This window comes from Equus quagga, chromosome 3 (genome assembly GCF_021613505.1).
Source record: "Equus quagga isolate Etosha38 chromosome 3, UCLA_HA_Equagga_1.0, whole genome shotgun sequence".
Classification (NCBI taxonomy): domain Eukaryota; kingdom Metazoa; phylum Chordata; class Mammalia; order Perissodactyla; family Equidae; genus Equus; species Equus quagga.
In genome coordinates, this window is record NC_060269.1 from 76,400,073 (window position 1) to 76,423,205 (window position 23,133).

Here is a 23,133-nt window from a genome sequence, read left to right on the forward strand (position 1 = left end):
GCAGAGCAGCACAGAGACCTCGAGGAGAACGGTCTGGGTCTCTGTAACATCTCATTTTACTTGGACGTTTTCACAGTGGTAGTCATAGTCTACCTAACTTCTCTTTCCATACTGCCACACAGTCTTCAGACTAATAATTTTTAAATAGTGGCACACAATAAAATTTGTGCAATGTACCATAATTTTACTGGCAGTTCCACTATTATTGTAAATTTAAACTGTTTCCTCACTTACAAAAATGATTACAAACCATAGCTACCTGCCTGTCACTGGTCCCTTGTTTAACGACAAACTTTGTACTTCTCACAGCAGCATAAACTGTGGTGAAACGCACACAGAAGCAAATAGTCTTGACTTAAAATGCCAACACTATCACTTCCATGCTGTGTGACCTTGAATAACTTAATTAACCTCTCTCTGCCTCAGTTTCCTTATCTGTAAAGTGGAGATGACAGTAGCATCTACCTGGTGGAGCTGTTGTGATTAAATGAGTTAGTAAAAGAAGACATAAAAGAGCACTTGGCTCACAGGAAGCACTCAAAATGCTGTTACCGCACACTACACATTCTATAGCATACAGAACAATACCCAAAGATCAGGATTTATATAAAATTCTGAAAAAAATTTTTATAAACATTTTTATAGCTCAAAACACACTGTCAAATTCCCTTTCAAAAGAGTTGTCCCAGTTTACAGTATCACCATCATGTAAAAGAGAACCAGTTTCAGCATCTCCACACAGGCAATGGGTATAAACATCTTAAAACAGTCACTAACTTAGTAGGTCTCTATGGTTTGCATTTGTCTGATTACCAGAGCAGCTTTAATTAGTCTGCCATAGGATTCACTGATTAGTCACTGCTCTTCTTCCATGACTTACAGAATGTGTGCACGCACCTGCTACAGGGTTTAAGGGCTCTGCCTGACGGACAGGTGGTCTTTGTTAAAAAGGCCCCTGCATCAGGCCCACTGCAAGTATTCGTCTGGTCCGCCCACTGCCTCGTCACGATGGCTATGAAAGGGAACATCTTTCTCTACTAACCTAGTTTCAGAAGCTGTATTCTTTCTTATTTCAGAATATCTGATGTATGCTGGTGACAAGACTTATTTAAAGCACTAATAAAATTAATCATTTTCTAAAAGCTAAACTAAGATGTTATGAAATCTGAGGTTTCACACACAAAATGTTTCAAGTTCACTTCCGACCTCAATCTCACAGATACTTAAAGATGGGAATAATGACTACTGTTGAATATTTTCTGTATTTGAAACAGTAAAAACTTGCTTTCAAATTAGCTTAGCCACACTACCTTAGACATCCAGAACTTAAGTTTACTTAATTTTTAGAAATCCAATGTGAAAAAAGTTTTCAAAGCATAAAAGTTCTTACTAAGTGTACAGCATGGTCTATTTCTTCAGTAGTCACACCCGGTTTAATCATGCCAGCAGCAATGTCCAAGACTTCCCTAGCAAGCTGCAAAGGAGAAGCAACACACCAAGAAGAAATGAGACAGAAATCAATCTGTAATCTTTGTACTACCTTAGATTTTTGTGAGAGATTGCAAATGGCTCTCACCTGGAAAATTATAATTCTGAATTTTCACGTCAAAACCGTTTGTATTCCTAACACCCATCAATAAATGCATGTGTGCGTGTAAATATATACACAAAATTGGGCTAGCCAGCAAATAGCTTAATAAGTCAGCCTGACTGGTTTCTACATGAAAATGCACATCCTAAGTAATCTAAACATTGATCAACTGTTGAAGGTTGAGTCATTTTAAATTCCTAGAAGGGAAGGGAGAAAGATAAGAGAATAAACAAATGATTTTCCTCAAAGAATCAAAGCAAATAAGTGATAGAAATACAAATTTCTCCAGATTATCAAAGAAAATTATTATCAAATCACTTTTAAGCACAGAATAAAAACTTTAACGGGGGCTGGCCCTGTGGCCTAATGCTTAGGCTCAGTGCACTCCACTCCAGTGGCCCAGGGTTCGTGGGTTCAGATCCCAGCACGGATCTACACCACTCGTCAGCCATGCTGTGGTGGCAACCCACATATAAAATAGAGAAAGACTGGCAAAGATGTTAGCTCAGGACTAAATGAATAATATTATTTTTCTTTAGAAAAATACAAACATGTGATTTCAACTAATAAGTACTAGCCACTACTACCATACTTCATAGGTATTTCACAACAGCAGCTTTAGCTTAACTTTATTAAAGGTTTAAACTTTGCCCTATGTCATGATGATTCACAAAAAGAAAATGACAGAATCATAAAAACCTGGTTCTCTAAAAAAAAAAATACAAGGGATAAAAGAAACAGATTGTCAACTAAATATAGGTTACCTGCCATATTAATTTTCAAATAGGCTGTTTATGTAGAAAACAACTGTTGCATAAAATTATATACTAACAATAGTCTGATGAAAAGTAAGTATGGCCAGTCAGTCTTACAACCTATTTGCTACCTCTGTAAATCAGCAAATCACTGACTTCATTTCTCCTAAATGCTTAAACGTGTCTTACTCCATGGGGAAAAAATAACTTACCCTACATACAAGTCGCATCCCTTCTATATCTTCAGATGACAGCAATTTAATTTGAGAAGTACCTTTAAGAGCCTGTTCAGATTCAGACATTCCTGGAAAGGAAAATCAGTAAGTAAAACCAAATCAACAGAAAGATGTAGCATTTATTAGCACAATTATCTCCCTGATGACAAAATAATAGTCAAACCTCACCATTTCATGCAATGGTATTTCATAATTTGGGAGGGTCCAAGTCAGATTTTTAATATGCAAAGGAAATTTGCTAAACAAACTGAAGGAAAGAATTCTAAAGAACAAACTTCCAGATCCATTAGAAATCAGTCAATATGCAGCACTTATTCTATGACAGGCGATATGTTAATAAGATCACTAAATGATTTACATTTGAACAGTACCATACAATTTACAAACTGCTTTCATGATCATCATCTTATGAAGCAACTATATACCAACAATTGACGAATCAATTACACTCATTTATTTTTTAAACAGGGACCTAAGTCAATATTTTTCAAACTGCTGTTTGTGGCCCTTCAGTGGGCTATGACTAAAATCTTTTTAAAAGTAAATAAACGGAATAGAAAAAAATTAGACTATATCATACAGGGTAGGGGTAAGTATTGTTGTGAAATGTTTGATTATTAATTTATATACACACACATATACACAGATCTAAAATACATTTCTCATTGTGCATCATGGTCAGTAAAGCTTGAGGGGTCGGCCCAGTGGTGCAGCTGTTAAGTGCACACGTTCTGCTTTGGCAGCCCAGGGTTCACCAGTTCGGATCCCAGGTATGGACACAGCACCGGTTGGCAAGCCATGCTGTGGCAGGCGTCCCACATATAAAGTAGAGGAAGATGGGCATGGATGTTAGCTCAGGGCCAGTCTTCCTCAGCAAAAAGAGGACTGGCAGTAGTTACCTCAAAAAAAAAAGCTTGAAAAATATTGTCCTAAGAATCTTCACTAATAAAATTAGCTTAAGTTATTCATACATTCAAAAGTATTCTTTCACAATCTGACAAAAAAGACTAATCTTTTTTATAAATACCAATATAAAAATTCCAAAGTATTATCAGCAGAATCCAAAAAGCATATAATACATCATGACTTAAGTGAGATTCATATTGGAAGGGCATGGATGGTTCAGCATCAACAAATCTATTAATGAAATTCATCATAGCCATAGATTAAGGAAGGAAAAATAAATGATCATCCAGGCAGATAATTCTGATAGCATGGCCAACTACCACCGTAACATGAGAACTATGAATCTCAAGTCAAGAACCGACATCATGGATGCTTCCTATCAGCACTATTATTTAACAATGTTCTGAGGGTACTAGCAGATGTAATTAAACAAGAGGGGAAAAAAGACTTAAAATTAGAAAGAAAAGGACAAAATTTTTATCAATTTCAGAGATGATTATATATGTCCCTTGAACAAGGGACTATCTAGGAAAAGACTAGAAATAGAAATGCAGCAAGTTAGCAGAGTCTAAGATAAACATATGAAAATCAGTAACTTTCCCAAACACAAACAATGAGCTAGGAAATATATTAGTAGATACTATTCACAGAATAACTAAAAAAGTTAAAGTATCCAGGAACAAACTTTTAAGACCTAATGAAGAAAATCTGAAACCACCACTAGAAGACATAAAAAGAGACTTAAAATAGAAAAACATACCCTGTTCTTGAATAGGAAGACTCAATATTGTAAAGGTGTCAATTCTTCCAAAATTAGTCTACAAATTTAACACTATCCCAATAAAAAATGGCAACAGGATATTTTTGGGAACCAGACAAGCTGATTCTAAATTTCACATGGAAAAACAAACATGCAAGAATGGCCAGGAAAATTCTGAAAAAGAGGAAAGGTGGGGGCAACAAGGCCTACCAAATATTAAACATCATATATAGCTACAAGAATTAAAGAGTTTGGCAATGGCACATGATTAGACAAATGGGTTAATGAAACAGAATGGAATCCAAAAACAGACCCAAAGACATGTGAGAATTTAATATAATGATATACGTTGCATTTCAATCAGTAAGAGAAGGCTTGATTTTTTTCAATAACTAGTGATGTCACAACCAGATATTCTTCTGGGAAAAAAATTAAGTTGTATCCCTATTTAACTCCAAATAATAAGTTTCAGATGGACCAGAAATTTTATCACACACAAAAAGAGTGAAACCATAAAAAATGGTGAGGGAAAATATTTTTATAATCCCTGAACCAAAAAGGTCTTTCTAGATCATAAAGCCACAGACACCTTAAAAGAAAACACTAAGTTTTATTACAGAAGAAATGCTGAAAGTTTGTCATACATGTAATGCTATAAACAAAGACAAAATGTGAATATCCAAATGGGAAAAAACATTTATAGCTCATACATCAAAGGATTATTTTCCTTAATACAGAAAAGGTAATTTTAAGTCACTATGGCAAACACTAGTAATCTACCCGGGGGAAAAAAAAAGGCTTAAGGATACGAATAGACAGTTCAAAGCAAAGAAAATACAATAACTTTTAACACCTAAAAAGATGCTCAACCTTACTCATAATTTATAAATGCAAATTAAAATAAGAGCAAAATACCATTTTTCATCTTTCAGATTAGCACAGATCATAAAGTTTGATAACACGCTATGCTGGGGAAGATAGAGGAAAAGAGACTCTCCTATGTTTTTAATGGGAGTAACAACTAGCAAAATCTCTGAAATTTGTAGTATCTCTCAAAATAAAAAATGCATGTATCCTTTGATCCGGCTATTTTACTTTGGGCAATTAACCTAGAGAAATACTCTCACATGTGCACAAAGATGTAATTACAAGAATGGTTACTGCAGTCAAATTGGGCGAAGAAAAATTGGTAGGGACCTGGTTTAATAAATTATGATGCATCTACACATTCTTCAGTCATTAAAAAGAACTGGCTCCAGATGGGCTTATACGGAATATTTCCAAGATACATTGAGAAAATATAACAAGGTGAAAAAGTGTATATAGTTTGTTCCTTTTGTGTATAACTGGGGGGAGGGTGTTGATGTGTGTACATACAAGCAAGACCTCTGGAAAGTTCTGAAAGACACTGTTAATAGGGGTTCCCTCTGGGGAGTAGGACTCTCTTTTCACTGTGTAACATTTTACCCTATCAGAATTTATCTTGTCTATGTATTTTTAAAAAATGCAATTCAAAACTATATTCAAGATTAGAGAGTAATGAAATTACATATCCTCGACAGTATTCTTTCATTCAGACTGTCTTTTCCTTCAATTTATCTGAAATAGTCATTTAACTAAATCTCAAAATGATATTCATAAGAACTTAGTTCCCCACTTCTTAGGGAACCAGGCAAAGGTAGCTTAGCTTAGTACATTAAAATGCTGATATTCAACCATTTCTGACTTGCAAAATCAGTAATTTCACATAGTCTAACTTAAGTTATGTGCACAAGCCCTAAAGTCAGAGACTGCTCCCCTAGCCTGTGCATAACTCCCTCTCCTCTCTGGGCGTCTCACTACCATTATCCACAAAACGGAGAGGACAAGAGAACCCACCTCAGGGATGCTGAAAGTTCCAACGGAGGGACACGTGTAAAGAACCTCACACAGAACCCAACACACAGTTATGAAAAAGTAAGTGTCAGTGACAGAATCGCCACCATCATTACTACCATCACCCTCAGGACCACACTACGACTTCAGTTACCGCTACAGCCCAGGGTCTTCACTTAGGCACTCACTCAAGGCCTCCACAATCTGCTTTTATCTAAACAGATATTATTTATTTAAGGTAGGAAGACATGTTAAAATCAAAACTATTTTTTAAATCTAGAAATTGATATAACAACACAAAATACAGTATTATGTTGAATGTAGCCTTGAACAGCTACATAAACGATGTTTTCAGAATTGGGTAGATTTCTAATGGGAGGAAAGAATCTTTAATTCTCTCAAATGTTCTAGTGTGTCTTAAAAAAAAACCTATTTGCATTTATTAGAAATCCAGTACCGAAAAATTTCCACAAAAAAAGCACTCCTTTGCTTTGCGGTAGTCATCAAGCCCCCAAGTCAAAATGTGAAGAATCAGCATGGCAGAATTTACCTAAAGGGTGGTCAGCATAATCTGGTCTTTGAATATAACTTGGCACTGGCCTTGTTGGCATCTAAAAACATCAAAGAGGTTAGTTAGAACCAACTCAAATATAAAAGTAACTTTCACTATTAAAATTTACTAAAAAGAAAATAAAAGGGGGGAAAAAAGCACTCAAGAAAAAAGTTCACTCATTTCATGTAAATGAAAAATAAAGTTTTAAATGACATCTTAAATATCCTATCTATTTCACAAAGTCAAGCATTACTTTCCCAGAGATAATGCCACCTGCTTTCTTAGGCTATTTAAGAAAGAGGAGACTGGCCAAGGCCATTAAGGATTCAAGACTACACACAGACAACAAGGTGCCCCTGTGTTCCAAACAAACTGGCAAACCAAAACCAACAATAAAATAATGTCCTAAAGTAAACATACACCATTATGTTCCCGGTCACTATCTCTGGGAGGGAGGATTAAAGAGACTTTCTTAGGTTTTTGATATTTTTCCAAACTTTAAAAATTAAAGAGAATTTAAACACTTAAGGATTACAAATATATTTCAACTTAAGTACATTCCTATGTGAAGACTCTGAAGTCTGTCTGCCAGGAACATAGGAAGGGGTGGGAGTGGCAGAAAAGCCATGTCTAAATTAAGGTAGAAATAAATCATGTTAAAAAAAATTTTAGAAAAGTAGTAATATATGCACTATCATTGTGCCAGCCAGAAAATATCTATTGCACCTCATTCTTTTTTAATATTAAAGAAGTTTTAATCCTTTCATCTAAATTTTTTCCACTTCATCCATGATTGCCAAGTATCCCTACTAACTTCCAAATATACCATAAAAGCTCAAGAGCTAGAACGTAAACTTAATCCTCACTAGATGCTTCATAACTGAAAGAAAATTACAGTATCATTTTTAGGAAACTGAAAATGGTTTAAAAGAATGTTAAATTTTTATTACCTTACTTACTCACCAGTGGATAATGTGGTCTGAGTTTACCAGTATATCGATAACCCACCCATGGGTCAGTGTTAATATCACCTTCTACAGTCCAGGAAGACACTTCTCGCTTGGCCTTTTCATCTTCTGGGAGACGGATGGATGGAGAGAGAGAGAGAGAAAAAGAAACACTTCAGTGGTCAAGCTACTGAGCAGCAGCATACTTTAACCATCACTTGTTTGAAAACCAAGCCAAAGGGCCTAGGCACAGAAATCCAACAAACTTCCACCTAACCTAAACATATTCTAAGATTTTAAACAATATCGAATAGGAACAGCTCATAGTAGAACTCCTTTTCTCAAGTAAATGCTAAAGGTATTCTCTCAACAATGTCAATTTATAGGAAGACTGTTTTTTGAAATATAAAATCTGAGCCTAGGCAAAACTTCCCAACTAAGAGCAGATATTACAAATGGATTCTGTGCCCTCACTTCAGAACAGATTCTAAATAATCCCAAAGCAAATTTAAAATAAAAAACAAAAATTTCCCAAATAGGTGACGCATGGCTTTCAAGTCAGTATTCCAGATTGCTTTGAAAATTTTATGAGCATCATTTGTCTCTTTTCAGGAAGAGGGTAATAGAAGGAGGTAGGAAAAGACAAAGATAAGGGGAGGGAACAATCAACAGAAAGTTACTGAAAACTCAGTAGGAAAATGAAGAAAATAATCACACTCACACTCACTCACACACACCCCCGCCAGGTTAGTTACCACTACATCATGTTGTCTAATGCACCTGAGAAGCACCTAAGAATCCTTCTCACACAGAACAGATCCGTGTGACTGATGTCAGCACACTGACTGCATCTCTTATCCACAAAGTAAAATGAAACTACTACCCAGACTCCCAACAGCAGGAATTCAAATCCCTCCCACACCATGTATAGACCTATACACCTCCCAGTGCGCACCCATCTTTTCCTTTTCCCGATGTCATGCTATCACGGGTTTTAAAAGTCAGACTTCAAATAATTTTAAAGTGTACAAGAAAAATAAAACTCCCTCTTTAAACAATCTATTGAAAATATGAACTGGAGAAGAGAGGGAATCATATCATGTTAAGCTAGAGAGGAAAGGTGAAACGGGTGCAGGCGGTCAAAAGGCACAAAGTTTCAGTGGTCAGATAAATGAGTTCTGGGGGGTAACATACAGCGTGGAGACTAGAGTTAACAACAAAAAGACAACGGAGTCTGATTTCCTCATTTTCAGACGAGGACACTGAAGTGATGTGGCTCCCACGGCAGAGATGTGGGAACGCTGGCTTCCGCCCAGAACTCTCCACAGAGCATGTGCAACCTGGGAGTGAAAGGTCCTGGAGGTACAAGTGACAAGAATGCAAAAATACACCCAATCCAGTCACATTACTTTGGAAGAGGACACAATTATAATACTACATATAAAGGAAAGGAATAGAACAGAACAAGAATAGTAACTAAGAATGAGAACAGAAAAGGGAAAGAAAAGCTCTACTAGGCTGCTGTTTAAACATCTTTCTTTCCTCTGCAGTTCAAGAAAGCCACCGTGAATGTTAACGTCAAGAGGAAAACTGTTTCTCATCCGAGGACAAAAATGGACTCCACTCATTGCCACTGGAGTCAAACATTACAGAAAATAGTTTGAAATGCAGGCCAACTGACACTTGCTTCAGCTATGAATTGATCAACTGCTTTTCTCTGAAATACGAGCCTCAAGAATAATCTTCACCTGAGACCTAGGACAGCCTAGCAATCAAATGCAGGCTTTGTGCGTTCACACACTCCTGTGGAGGGAGCAAGGAGAGGGATGGATGTAAAATCTTTCACAGCTTCCTGCTGATCTGCTTCTCCTTCCACAATCTATCTTCAAAAAAGAATTGAAAGCAGACCTCGAACAAATAATATAACCCAAAAGCTATCTCGACAAGTAAAATTGAAATCTGGCAAGCTCTCTTCTCATCTCCAGGTATACTTTACTTAGGGAAACTTACATTTCAAAAGTAACTTAGTTTACATTTTAGGATCAATTTGATCTAAGCCGTAAGTCCTAGACAGGTAGCAGATACCTAACAAATATGAATTGGACTGGGGGTTGGTAACAAAATTGCACACTAATGTTCTTTTTCAAAAGAGTGTGAATGCACAGGACAGCATAAATAAACACTGTAAGCTGTCGTTCAGACATCACAGAGTAACAGGGCCAGGAAAGCTGCAGGTAGTGTCAAAGAGCACCGGGTACGGGAAGGGTCTGGCCCGAAGCACATCACAGCCAGGCTCCATTCTTTACAAGGTTCTGTGCGGCCTGCCTCCTCCAGTCAGCTGACAAAGGACTGCAGGTGTCTAAGCTTTGCCTGGGACAGGGTTTTCTGATGAATCCTCACTCAGTTCGTCCAGAGATGGTACCTAAATAGCTGTTCAGCAAAGATGATTTACATGGATTTGTTTGTTTAATCCTCACAACAAATCTATGATTTCAGCACTTGGAGGTGAGGCTTAAAGTGATCCATGTTCAGGATGCTTGGTGAAAGGCGCTCTAAAATATTACATAACACCTCCCCTCTGCAACCGAAAAATCAAGCACACCAGTTTGGAGGGGTAGATGAGTAGAATAAAAAGTACTATTCAGAATTTTTTAAGGGAGTTCTTATATCACGTTTTTGGCTATTCAAAAGGTACCTGTCAAATGCTTCCACCTTTTACTTTAGGAAAATGGGAGACAAAGAAACACACTGAATCTATCACTGATACATAAAAAGAGAGTAGAATAATACAGGACTGAGATGTGAGGTGCTACATCTTTTACAGCTCAGACTAAAAGCAAATACTGCAATGTACACTCAGCAGGAGATGAGTGTGGGAGATACACACTCAAGCATCCATATCAAGTGCCTTTGAGGGCTGCACAATCTAACTGGTCTTCTTGACCATGACACACACACACTAAATTCTGCCCTTGTGTTTTTGTTTTGTTTTTCTTTCTTGAGGAAGATTAGCCCTGAGCTATTCCTGCTGCCAATCCTCCTCTTTTTGCTGAGGAAGGCTGGCCCTGAAATAACATCCATGCCCATCTTCCTCTACTTTATATGTGGGATGCCTGCCACAGCATGGCTTGCCAAGCAGTGCCCTGTATGCACCCAGGATCTGAACCAGCGAACCCTGGGCCGCCAGAGCGGAATGTGCACACTTAACCGCTGCGCCACCGGGCGGGCCCCTGCCCTTGAGTTCTTTATTGAACTCATTCGTGAAATTTTCCTAAGGCCTCATGAGCTTCTGCAATCAAGAAAACTCCAGGGGACCGGCCCGGTGGTCGAGTGGTTAAGTCCGCGAGCTCTGCTTGGGTGGCCCAGGGTTTCAACGGTTCCGATCCTGGGTGCGGACATGGCACCGCTCAGCAGGCCATGTTGAGGCAGCGTCCCACATGCCACAAATAGAAGGACCCACAACTAAAATATACAACTATGTACTGGGGGGATTTGGGGAGAAAAAGCAAAAAAAGAAGACTGGCAAGAGCTGTTAGCTGAGGTGCCAATCTTTAAAAAAACAAAAAGAAAACTCCAGGTCCAGGCACTCATTGGTAAATTCCGCCAAACATTACTGATGGACAAAATACCAGTTCTACATAACCTCTTCCACTTCCCATTTTATGAGTCCAAAAATATTCTAACACCAAAACTAGTCAAAGATATTAAAAGCAAATTATAGACCAATACCCCACATGAACACAAATATAAATCAGGCATCCTTACAGATCAGCACACATTACACTTAGGAAAAGAACCCTGACATGAACTGCCTGCTGTCTGTTATCTCACCACTGTTCTTGGAATAAGGTGCTATCCTTTAAGACACCTGGTTCCCTCCTAGCCCAACAGTTTCCCTCAGTTTCCATCTCTTCTCAGCTCTGCAGATCACCCTTCCCCACACCATTCCCCCTCCAGGAGTGTCATCCACAGTGCTGTCGCGGGGGTCAATTTATTAGGGTGTGAAAGAACGGGGCTTTCTCCATCCAACACAGCCCAAAGGGATCAAGAACATTCGATTCACCACCTGAAGAAAATCACCACGAAAGAGCCAAGAAGACACCATCTAAACACTGGACGTATAAGTAAAACCTAAACAATCTCAGTCCGATGCAGTAAGAATCATGTTCTTTCGACTAAGGAAACATCAACTGTCAATGGAATGCTCTACCCTCAGGAACCCAGCACTGAAGAAACCAGCGCACTTTAGTGAGTGAGCAAATGCCTGAGGCAGAGACCCAGGCCAAGCTCTTACCAACACAGTTTCACCTCAACCATTCCCTTCCCTACGCTTTAACCTCCTGGGTACAAAATGTTAATCACTGCCCCCAAGAGCTCTAAAAACACCTAACACATTAGAAATGGAGTATTTAACGTATGAGTGAAGAAGTTAAACGGCATTATTCAAACCTATCTCTATACTTTGATTTGAGGTAACAAATCCTGTCATTCACGCTGTGATAAACTCTTTCATTTGTTCACAATCATTTCTCCTCATCTCTGACCACATTTCCTCTCACAAGAGCCTAGCATTCTCCTTAAATGTAGACTTGACTTTCCACAACCACAGAAAATATCTTTTTAAATTTTTATTTCCTTTTCTTTCAAATGGTGCTTAAACTGACCTCAATGAGATTTTAAGGAATATATATATATATATATATATACCTTTATATATATAAAACAATCTACCAAACTTTATGAAATCAGCCAATTCCTAAAAAACATACAAGTAAATGAATAAAAATACAAGATCGGTAGGTTCAAACAGAAACCTTCTACCAAGAACCATGGACAGTCTGCCAAGCCTTCGTCCATCAAGATGGCGATGCTCTAAGAACAGAAGGTCCTGTCAATTTTCAGGTAACTGTGACAGGGTGTCTTCAGCCAGCCACGCTGAAGACAACTCGAATTCACAAAAGGAGCAGCCAGAGCAGGAAAGGCCATCTGAATCGGTGAGAGACCCATGGGCTGAAAGAACAGCTAAGCAGCAGCAAGAGCTCCACTCTGCGGCGTCTCACAAAGCAACTCCCAACAGGAAAATTAAACGTGAGACTGCAAGCACGAACATTAAAACGCCAAAAAACAAAGTCATATAATTTTGAGTTGAAAAAGCTATCAAAATTGAAACTAAATAAAAACAAGAGGTCTGGCTAAAGGAAGACAGTCAGCTAGCAGGCCCCTGCCTACCACAGGCCAGCACTTCCAGCCAAGGGAAGAGGGTGCCGGAGACCAGGACATTCCCAGCTACTGCTCAAGCAAGACCCACCTATCCTAGCAACCATCTCATGATTTCAGGTTACACACATGATACAAAATTATCAGAGATACAGCTCAGCCACATTTTATTTACACAGTTACACACTACAGAGAGTGAAACAAAAAAGGTCCTAATTCTAGCTTTTGGGATTACACTTTCAGAACATGCCAGTATACACTTTCAGAACTGGAAGAATTCTCTCTGCACAAAAGCCACTTAGGAGACAGAAGAATGGCATAGAGATGTATGATTTTACTTACTTGCTTTCTTATGTAGTAACTTGTGAGTAGCCCAACTTCCTTTAAAACATTCCTAGAAGAGCAAGCATGAAAATTAGTGTCAGGCCTTCCTTAATCAGAATTTTAAGGAACACTGTATAAAAAAAATAGTAATTGGAAACTTTATTTGCAAAAATCAAAATCTGTGACCTCACTATATTTAATATTTGGAAAAGCTTAAGAAATGATTATATCTATTTAATAATTCATTTGAATTTTTAAACTTTAGACTACTTCAAATAAGCAAGAAACATTAGCCTATATTATAAATACTAGTCTGTTATATTTCAATCTTATGTCACCTAATTATTTTGAAATATTTGAAAAAAACCATGAATCAATTAGTCAACCACATACTAGGGAAAAAAAAACAGGAAAATTTCACAGATTCTTCCTGATTCCTACTTAGTCACACCCACTTTGTTTTCGGGGTGCTGACAGCCTTGCCAGACCGCGGGCTCCGCGAGGAAGAGACTCAGTCAAGTCAGACACGGTACCCCAGGGCCCCCAAGCGGCACTCGTGCAGCTTCAGCGAGTACCTGCTGCTCCATCAGGATGGATGACTAGAAACACCAGGCTTTCACTTAGGAAAATATGTGCATGTGACATATTTTAGACCCCAGTAAGAAGTACTGAGTTGGGAAAATGAATTCAAGTAATGAACCCAAGTAGTAAATCATAAAAATGAACTCAACCATAGATCTTATTTATGCTTTGATTTTTATAGGCTCTCATTTGAAGAACTTAAAATTGCTCAAATCAATACAAATACTAAGAAAATTCACAAATTCTTACAAATGTTTTCGACTTTGCAAACATAAAGGAGTAAGTCAGGGAAAAGAGAAAAGCTAAGACAAAAATAGAAAAAAAAAACCACAAAAAACATCCCTAGGACTTTGTAGTAATGAAACCACACTATACCACCGAGGCCACGCTCCTCTCCCTCAAGGTCTACCCAAAGGCCACGCTCCTCTCCCTCAAGGTCTACCCAAGGCCTCGGAGAGGTCAGAGTCTCCCTCCGGGGCCGGATCTTCACCGCTTCCCCTTTCTTCTCCTTGAATCCTCCACAGCCCGCAACATGAAGTGAGGAAAACCCAGGTCATACCTACTCCCTGTGTCTACAACCTCAACGGACTTCAAATGTATGAAGAGGTATCCACAACAGTAAACATCTTTTCACTTTTGAAGCTAAAACTGAGCTCTCCTGAGGAGGATGGGAGATGTGGTAGGCAGAATAACGGCCCCCCCAAGGATGTCCCTGTCCTCATCCTCAGAACCTGTGAACACGCTAGGTTACACCTAGGGTAAAGGGAATTAAAGCTGCTAATCAGCTGACCTTGAGTGGGGGAGAGTAGCCTGTTTTATCCAGATGGGCCCAATGTAATCAATGTAAAACGTCCTTAAAAAGTGGAAGAGGGAGGTGGGAGTCAGAGGAAGACGGAATGAAGGAAGCAGGGTCAGAGACGTTACATTACCGCCTGTGAAGACGGAGGAAGGGGGCCACGAGCCAAGGAAAGCAGGTGGCCTCTAGAAACTGAAAATGCAAACGCATACTGCCCCTGGAGCCTCCAGAGGACTGCAGGCCTGCCAACACCTGCCTTGAGCCCTGAAACCCGTGTCAGACTTCTGACTCACACACCTGTAAGGTAATAAATCTGTGTTTAAGGCACCAAGTGTGTGGTTACCTGTTACGGCAGCTACAGAAAACTAACGGAGGACGGACGTAGAGCTGTCCCTTTCTGTTGCCAAACTGTCAAAACCACTCACAACAGGCAAAAAGATCCACTTCTCTCCACCCTGGAGTTATAGGAAATTCACAGAAAAATGAAATTCGATGACTTTGCCACAAGAGAGGAATATCACAATTAATGGAAAAGTTCCAAGAACTAAAATGGGAATAAGAGATTTCTTCAGCATTACACACCTATTACAGACAGAAAAAGAAAGGGAAGTCAGGGTGCAGCTGTGGGATGAGGACAACCGCGCCAACAACTAAGAGTTACTGCACCAAACACGTGCACGCCGCGCCCGGCACCACCTCACCCCACCTCACCAACCCTGCCCGGCAGGAGGGCATCGTCCCCGTTTCACAAATGACCAAACTGAAGCACAGACAAGCCAAGTGATTTGTCTGTCACATAACAGCACCATCCCTGGCAGAAGAACGACTCAGACTCAGGATGGCCTGGCTGAAGGCCAGGTTCGCTCACTGCTCCCCAGTGAGGATAGGATGGGCAGGTGTGGGTGTGGGAGTGTATGTACTCAATTCAGGACATCAATTGAGCACCAAACCTGGAACTAGAAACACGGGTGAGATTAAGCTCTACCATGGACTAGCTATACCATTATAAGCTCTAAACCTTTGTCTTCAATCTGTAAATGACAGTAACTGCTAATCATTTTCACAGATTCTCAGTTGCCTCACCTATACAGAGACTGATACCAACTATAAACTGGGTTGATATCACCAGGAGAAGATAACAGAGCAGATTAAAGGGGATAATGTAGATGACATACACAAAAGCAGTTAACAGCGTCTGGCACACAGCCAGTATGAATGTACAGAGCCACTGATATCCTCGTGTGTGTCTCTGTGCCCAGCATTGAAAAGGTTCTCAGTATATGGTGGAGAACGAACCAAGATTAGTGAGATCACACAGACAAAAGCCTTCTTCTACTTGTAGATAGAAATGTAAACTGTTTTCATTATGACCTTCTGGGACAGACTGTCCCCTGCCAAAAACACTCCCAGCCTCCTTGATGACACAGGTGGCCATGTGACCCAGGCAGGCCAACAAAATGTAAGCCCAGTTGTTGGTTGGGTGGGGCTTCTGGAAAGCTTCTTAGAAAAGAGGTTCTCCTTAGAAAAGAGGTACCTATTTCCTACTCTTTGCCCTTTCCCAGCTCCCGGCTTCAAACCCAGATGCTGCCTCAGGTGAAGCTGCAGTCCTGTGACCTCAAAGCAACAAGCACACACCAGGAAGCCTGGGTCCTGGACGAGGCAGTGGAACTGCCGCTCCAGGCTCGAAATGTCCACTTCCAGACTCCTCATCATAGAAGAAAAATAGTATCAGAGACATCATAAAAAACTCTGCACCTTTACTTTTGGAAAATGTATTGGTTAGAAAGCACACTGGATTATGAGAAAGAAAAATTCAGTGACATAAGCAAATCAATCACTGACCTGTTTAATAACAGACCAAACAAAGGCGGTAGGGGCGAAGGTGGCACTGGTGACGTGATGGGCTGAATCATGGCCACCCAAAGACATCAGGCCCCAATCCCTGGAACCTGTAAATGCTAACTTATTTGGGAAAGGAGTCTTTACATACGTGATTAAATTAAGAATTTTAGGATACAAGGTTATCCTAGATTATCCAGGTTGGCCCTAAATGCCATCACGAGTGACCTTATAGGAGAAAGACAGAGAGGTTTCACACATGCAGAAAAGGAAGACGTAATGTGGCCAGGAGGACAGAGACTGGAGTGATGCAGCCACAAGTCAAGAAATGACGCTGCCACCAGAAGCTGGAAGAGGTAAGGAACAGACTGTCCCCTAGAGCCTCTGGAGGGAGCAGCCCCACCATCACCTGGATTTAGGCTCAGTGCAACTGACTGTGCACTTCTGGTGTCCGAAGTGTGTGAGAACAAACCTGTTGGATGAAGCCACCAAATCTGTGGTGATCTGCTACAGCAGCCACAGGAACTAAGACACCCAGCAACGTCAGGGGGCCGCAGGAACGACCCTGACTGCTACACTGACTCAGGCGAAGGACCAAGGACAGTCTTTCTAAAGCTTTTTCTGCGTACGTGATCTTATTTATGGAGTCAACTCCCAACTATCTATGGTAATTTTTTTTTTTTTTTTTTTAAGATTTTATTTTTTTCTGTTTTCTCCCCAAAGCCCCGCGGTACATAGTTGTATATTCTTTTTTTGTTGTGGGTCCTTCTAGTTGTGGCATGTGGGATGCTGCCTCAGCGTGGTTTGATGAGCAGTGCCATGTCCACGCCCAGGATTCGAACCAACGAAACACTGGGCCGCCTGCAGTGGAGAGCGCTGACTTAACCACTCGGCCACGGGGCCACCCCCCTATCTATGGTAATTTTTAAATAAGGCAAGCAAAGGCATGTGACTTATGCTAAGAAAACCAACTTCAGTCAATAATTTCAACATCTCTTCCTCCCTTTTCCAAACTATTCCTCACCAGAGACATGATTAGCAAAAGTGAGGACACAGACTGGAGTTTCACTTGTCTTTCCTTCTTCCAGTCTGGCCTATGGTACTAAGACAGTCAGCGAAGAGATCAGGGAGGGGAGGGAAGGCAGCGAAGAGACAAGTTCAGAGTAGGTGCTGGAACCCAGGCCCAGAGGCTGCCAGGCCCAGAGGCCAAGCCCACCCTGGCTGCTCGTCAGCGGCACCGCCCCACTGCTCTTCTTCACCGCAAGGCCTTCAGGCCGCCGCTCCTCACCTCCAGGTAAGCCATCTGCACACCAACTACGCTTGGTACAGTTTTCAACTCATTTTCACGGTGCCAGCTCAGAACAAATCAGCCATCTGCCCAATGAAAACTCTGGCTACAGCGGCTTTCCTGTTTCCTGGGCACTGATGCAGCAGCACTATAAACACTCTTCCCCAAAAACATTAAAGACAGATTCCTGGCCCAGCACATAAAGCCCCTATCCAAAATCATACGCTACTCCAATTACTAGGTAAGCACCAGCACAGTCTGCATCCTCAACCTGGCTATCCCTTTTCCTGCCATCACTGAAATTTGCACATGAAGCAAAGACCAGGAAAAATGAGAAAAAAAATATGTCAAGAACAATACAGAAGAGATTTCTGGAGAGAAAGGGGTTTCATTATCTACACTATCTTTTAGATACCCTTCAGCTCTATAAGCCTATGATTCTATTTTACAAGTAATTATGGAAGAGATTACAAGTCCTTAGAAATTAAATATGACAGTCTAAATGAATATCTCAAAATAAAGATAAAGTTAGGAAAATCTCCCCAAGAAGCAGAGCTAAATGACAAAAAGTTGAAAATAAAGAGACGGTACTTTTGAAACAGAGGATTAAACCAAGTCTAACATATGAATAATAAAAGTTTCAGAAAGAAAATGGAGAGATCAAAGAAATAAGAAAGTTTTCCATAACTGAAAGAAAAGAGTTTCCAGACTGAAAAGGCCCAAGATGGACAACAATCACCTTGCTCAAGGCATACAACATGAAATTTCAAGGCATACAACACGAAATTTCCCAGCACCGGAACTGGAGAAGATCCAGCACGCTTCCAGAGAAGGGGGGAGGCAATATGCAGGATTAGGAACCCAGCGGTACCAGACTCTTCAATAGACCGGACGCTAAAAGAAAATGGAGCAATAACATGAAAATTCTGAGAAAACTACAATTCTATATCCAGAAAAACTGAAAATCAAGTGTCAGGAGATAGCAAGATATTTTCAGATATGCAGAACCTCAGAACTTCACCTTCCAATCTTGCTCAGGAAGCTACTGGAGGAGACATTACATACAACATGAGAATAAACCAAGAAAGAGGAAGATGCAATGCAGGCGAGAGAGAGGTAAAGGATCTCCAGGTCAAGGCCTGAAGATGGCTGTAGGATGACCGCCACGAGGCAAGCCTGGGGAGCGGGAAGTTCTGACAGAGGAGGTCAGAGTTCCAAGAGAGACGTTCCCAAGATCAGACTGATTACATGCCAACTGTATCTAAAAGTACTGAGAAGAGTTTCTACACAACTGTGGGAGAGTTTGGGGATGAATTAGTAAACGACCAAAGAAACTGCTAAAAGAACGGGAATTAGGAAAGGGGGGAGAGGATTTGTAAGTTTGAAGCATTTGACTAGGTGTGTGAAATAATTTGAATAATTGACTAAAAAGTTACAAAAAATTATTTTATTAATTATGGACATTTTGTTTCTACGCTGTTGAGACAGTAAACATAAACCCAATCAAGAAATATCTAAATTACCTTATTGTGAATTAAGATTATGATATAAAATATTTTTAAAACATATATATGTCCACTGCTCAAAAAACCCCTTTAAAAAATATGAATGAATTACCATCTAAGAAAAATCAATATGTAATTTTAAAAGGAAAACAGGATTTTAAAACTAGAATAAATTTACAATTTTATAGAAGAAGAAATTTGCCAAGTTACCAATCTCTCTCCCACTCAGCAACAAGTCTATTCTGTTGTCATATAGCTATGCAATAACTGATAGAGATCTTCAAAAGGCTATCATATTAATATAACCCACCACAGATAATCTTTTTTAAAATGAAATTTTATGTTCTATAGACAATGTAATAATTTAAAATGCTTGCTCGGGGCCATGTCTATTTTGTGTGTCCAGATATTCAAATACAGTTTCAAACTGGAAACTGAACATCTTTAATATTTAATGATGCCATCTAGGTTGGGTATCCATTTCACTGTATCAATTCCTGTTGTGCAATACTTAACTTTTTTAGATCACTGAATCCTTTGAGAATCTTGGGAAAGCAATCATTTCCCTCCACAGAAAAAAACACATCCAAGCACATATAAACATGTGCATACAATTCTGCTTGTCCATTCGCGCACACACACAGAGAGCACATTATGACCAAGCACAGTGCTAGGTGCTGGGCATTCAGCAGGGAACAATGCCGGTTCCTGACCATTTTAGACAACTATTACACAATTAACCACATAGTTTCAGCCTTAGGGATAAAGAAAAAATACACAGTGCTACGAGAAGAGGTGGAAGACAGGAGCTAACAAGAGAGGCAGGGGTCAGAGCATGTTAAGGATGCTAGTCTATTCTAACAACAACAGAAAGCCATTTGAGGGTTTTAAACCAAGGAGCAACCTGATAAAGATGTCAGTTCATGGCATCCCTGATCTCCATCCACAAACCCAAAATTAAAACTCCTTTTTAGGGGCCCGCCCCAGTGGCCTAGTAGTTAAGTTCGCACGCTCCACTTCAGTCGCCCAGGGTTCACAGATTCAGATCCCAGGTGTGGATTTGCACACCGCTCATCAAGCCATGCTGTGGCAGCATCCCACATACAAAATAGAGGAAGACTGGCAACAGGTGTTGGCTCAGGGCAAATCATCCTCAACAACAACAACAAAAAAATCTCTTTTCTAAACAATACACAGAAAGGTTTTGAAGAACTTCATAAAACTGGTTTTTAACACAGGCAGTCCTTGCTTTGCATACTAGTGCAGAAACAGAAAAATAACCGTGCAAGCTGTAACCACGCAAACCAATCTTCATAATCAACAGCGAAAATTACCACGGCTCCATGACCTTTAAAATTTTTTGTCAAAATATTAAAAATTCTGTCAGTTACAAATATACCAGGAACTGGATAAAAAAGCAAAACTAATATTTATTTAGTACACTGTAATTTAAAACATTAGGAATACTGAGAATTAGACTGTTTTATTTCGTTATTTAAAAACTTATCAAGAATAGTTCGAACATTGTTTGCCTTTTTACCATCATATAACTGAAGAAACAGAGTGGGCATCTTGTTCACGCTTGGCCAACTGTCACAGTCCTTTCTAGGTTTGGAAGAGCTTCCAAATTTTATCCTTTGCACTTTCCGTCCCATGAGTTCTTTTAATGTAGTTTTGTGTCATGTCACTTACCCTGAGACACCGTCATCCTTTTCATCACAACCATTTGCTTCATGCACATCCCAGTCCGCCCCAGGGAGTGCCTCTGGCTGCGGGGCAAAGCCTCTAGCAGCGCGGTGGACACTGCCACACCTCGGCGCAGTCAGCTACTTCTACAACCCCACTGCCGTTCCATGTAGATTTCACTCCCAGCATGATCTCATTTCTTTGCTGCACTTTCATCTTTGTTGGCCAATTCCTTCTTTCAACTATCCATTTTGTAAAATGTCACGTCAGTTTATCACTGAGAAACAAGAAAGCGTCACAACTACAGGCTGTGCTGTCTGTATGAGAACTGAGTGACAGATGCAGTGACAATCACTAGGGCTCTGAAAAAAGTGGATGATTAGTCGCTGATCGAGATGCACAACCGTCATCTACCAGTCTTCCGAGGACTGAAGAGCGAGCAGTAAGGTGCACTCTGTGTAACGGCTCTGTGTCGTCAGGAGACTGACTTTGTTTAACTAAACTGTGGTCACTAAATTCATGCCTATCAGAAGTGCAAAATGAGATTTGCTTGTACATAACTGGCAACCTGATACAACCTATTTATAAAACTTTTCTAAATTGGTTATGTGAACAAAATACTTTTGCATCATCCAGCATCTTTTTTTATCCTCACAGAAGCTGACATATATTTCCTTAAATAAAATAACATCTCTATCCCCATGATAGAGAACATAGAAGTTTACGTATGAATTTAACTCAAGAAGAGAGGGTACATACTAATTTAAATCAAGAAAGGGAAGGGGAAGGAACCATCAGAGAGGAGAGGTAAGAGAAGCATTTAAACATTACCAAAAAACGAGCATCTTCACTTAATTGTTTACTACTACAAAAAAACACGTTGCCTACTTATTACTAAGGATAATACATAATTCACACAGGGTTTATAAGCAGGGACAACTCAAAACCCACATGGTTTTCTAAAACATTCAATCTCAAAACTAAGTCTAGAGCAGTAGCTTAAAATCATGGACTTTGAAGTCAGACAGCCTTGTATCCCAGCTTGGTCACTTATCAGTTGTAAGATACTGTGGAAAAAAATCTTACTATCTCTAAGTTCTACTTTCCTCAATCAGAAGGTAGGGAAAACAACTGTGTAAAATGTGTGGCCAATAATAAGTGTGCAATTCTAATTATCATCAATTTTATTATTTTTAAAGGCAATTTAAATTTTAAATTTAAAAAGATGACGCACCTAAGTATTTATCTTTAACATGTGCGTGTCAACCCTGGTCTGAATTCTTGGCTTATCAAAACTTACAGCAATTAGGCAGCTAGTGATTACTGTGGCTTTGTATCCTACTAGCATCACTGCCCGTAGGACCTGGGCTTCAAGGAAGGGGATGCAAGAGACCACAGAGCCTCATGCTGGAACACCCTCTCGGCCACAGAGAGAAAGCACAGACCAGCACAGAGAACAGAAGCCTACTGGCTCAGGGTGTCTTAGCACAACCTGTGATCAATCTTTGACAGAATACTAACCTATGCAGACACAAAGGCAACCCCTAGGAAGCCAGGCTTTTTTAAAAAAAAATTCTTAAATATAAAGTAGAACATTGAGCTGAGACATCAGTAGCCACACTGCAAAGGAGACAAAACTCACAGATCCACAGATTTAGTCCCATGATAAAACCTGAACAGAATGCACTGAGCAGCTATTTGAGGACTCTGAAAAGTAAAAGTAGCCAGGAAGATAGAGACCAAACTGTGACGTACCAATTGACTGGTGACGAGTTTACCATCTTCTGCCCCCTGCCAAATCACCAGGGGCAACACGGAAGTGACCACAGAGGCACAAGACATCCTCCAGGAGAAACCCACTAATGCTGGGGCAAGGAACAGGAAAGGAAACTCCTGGTGCTCAAAGAGTACAGATATCCACCTTTTCTCTTTTCTGTCCTTTCATACCCCAGACCTCAAGCGATCCTGAGGTGGGACCCACAACATGAGCGTGTAGGAGGCAAAATTCTGGGGAAGAGGCATTTTCCTCTCTGATTAGTGAAGCTGTGGTCCAGAGAGGGTGTGGCTAAACCCACTGCTTTTTCTCTCTCTATCCTCCTGCCACTTGTCCCCAGACACAAGCACAGTTGTAGAAGTGTGCAGCAAAGCAGGTAACTAAAACCCCAGCTTTCTGGCCAGAGGACAAAAAAAGGATTCCCACAGAACCAGAGAGTACCAGGAAGGAGCTCCAGAAAGTGACCCCATAAAGTTGTTCATAATACAACATACTGATG

At 40.0% G+C, this 23,133-nt stretch overlaps 1 protein-coding gene across 1 annotated transcript in view; it reads right to left on the bottom strand.

Moving 5' to 3' along the window:
- The window catches only part of METAP1 (methionyl aminopeptidase 1), a 64,070-nt gene that overhangs the window by 14,286 nt on the left and 26,651 nt on the right, over positions 1-23,133 (bottom strand). Inside the window, exons 2-6 of the mRNA XM_046656858.1 lie at positions 13,183-13,234; positions 7,640-7,752; positions 6,674-6,734; positions 2,559-2,650; positions 1,391-1,474 (exon numbers count right to left, since the gene is read on the bottom strand). Coding sequence (XP_046512814.1) covers positions 1,391-1,474; positions 2,559-2,650; positions 6,674-6,734; positions 7,640-7,752; positions 13,183-13,234 — 402 coding nt within the window. The remainder of the gene's footprint in view (positions 1-1,390; positions 1,475-2,558; positions 2,651-6,673; positions 6,735-7,639; positions 7,753-13,182; positions 13,235-23,133) is intronic.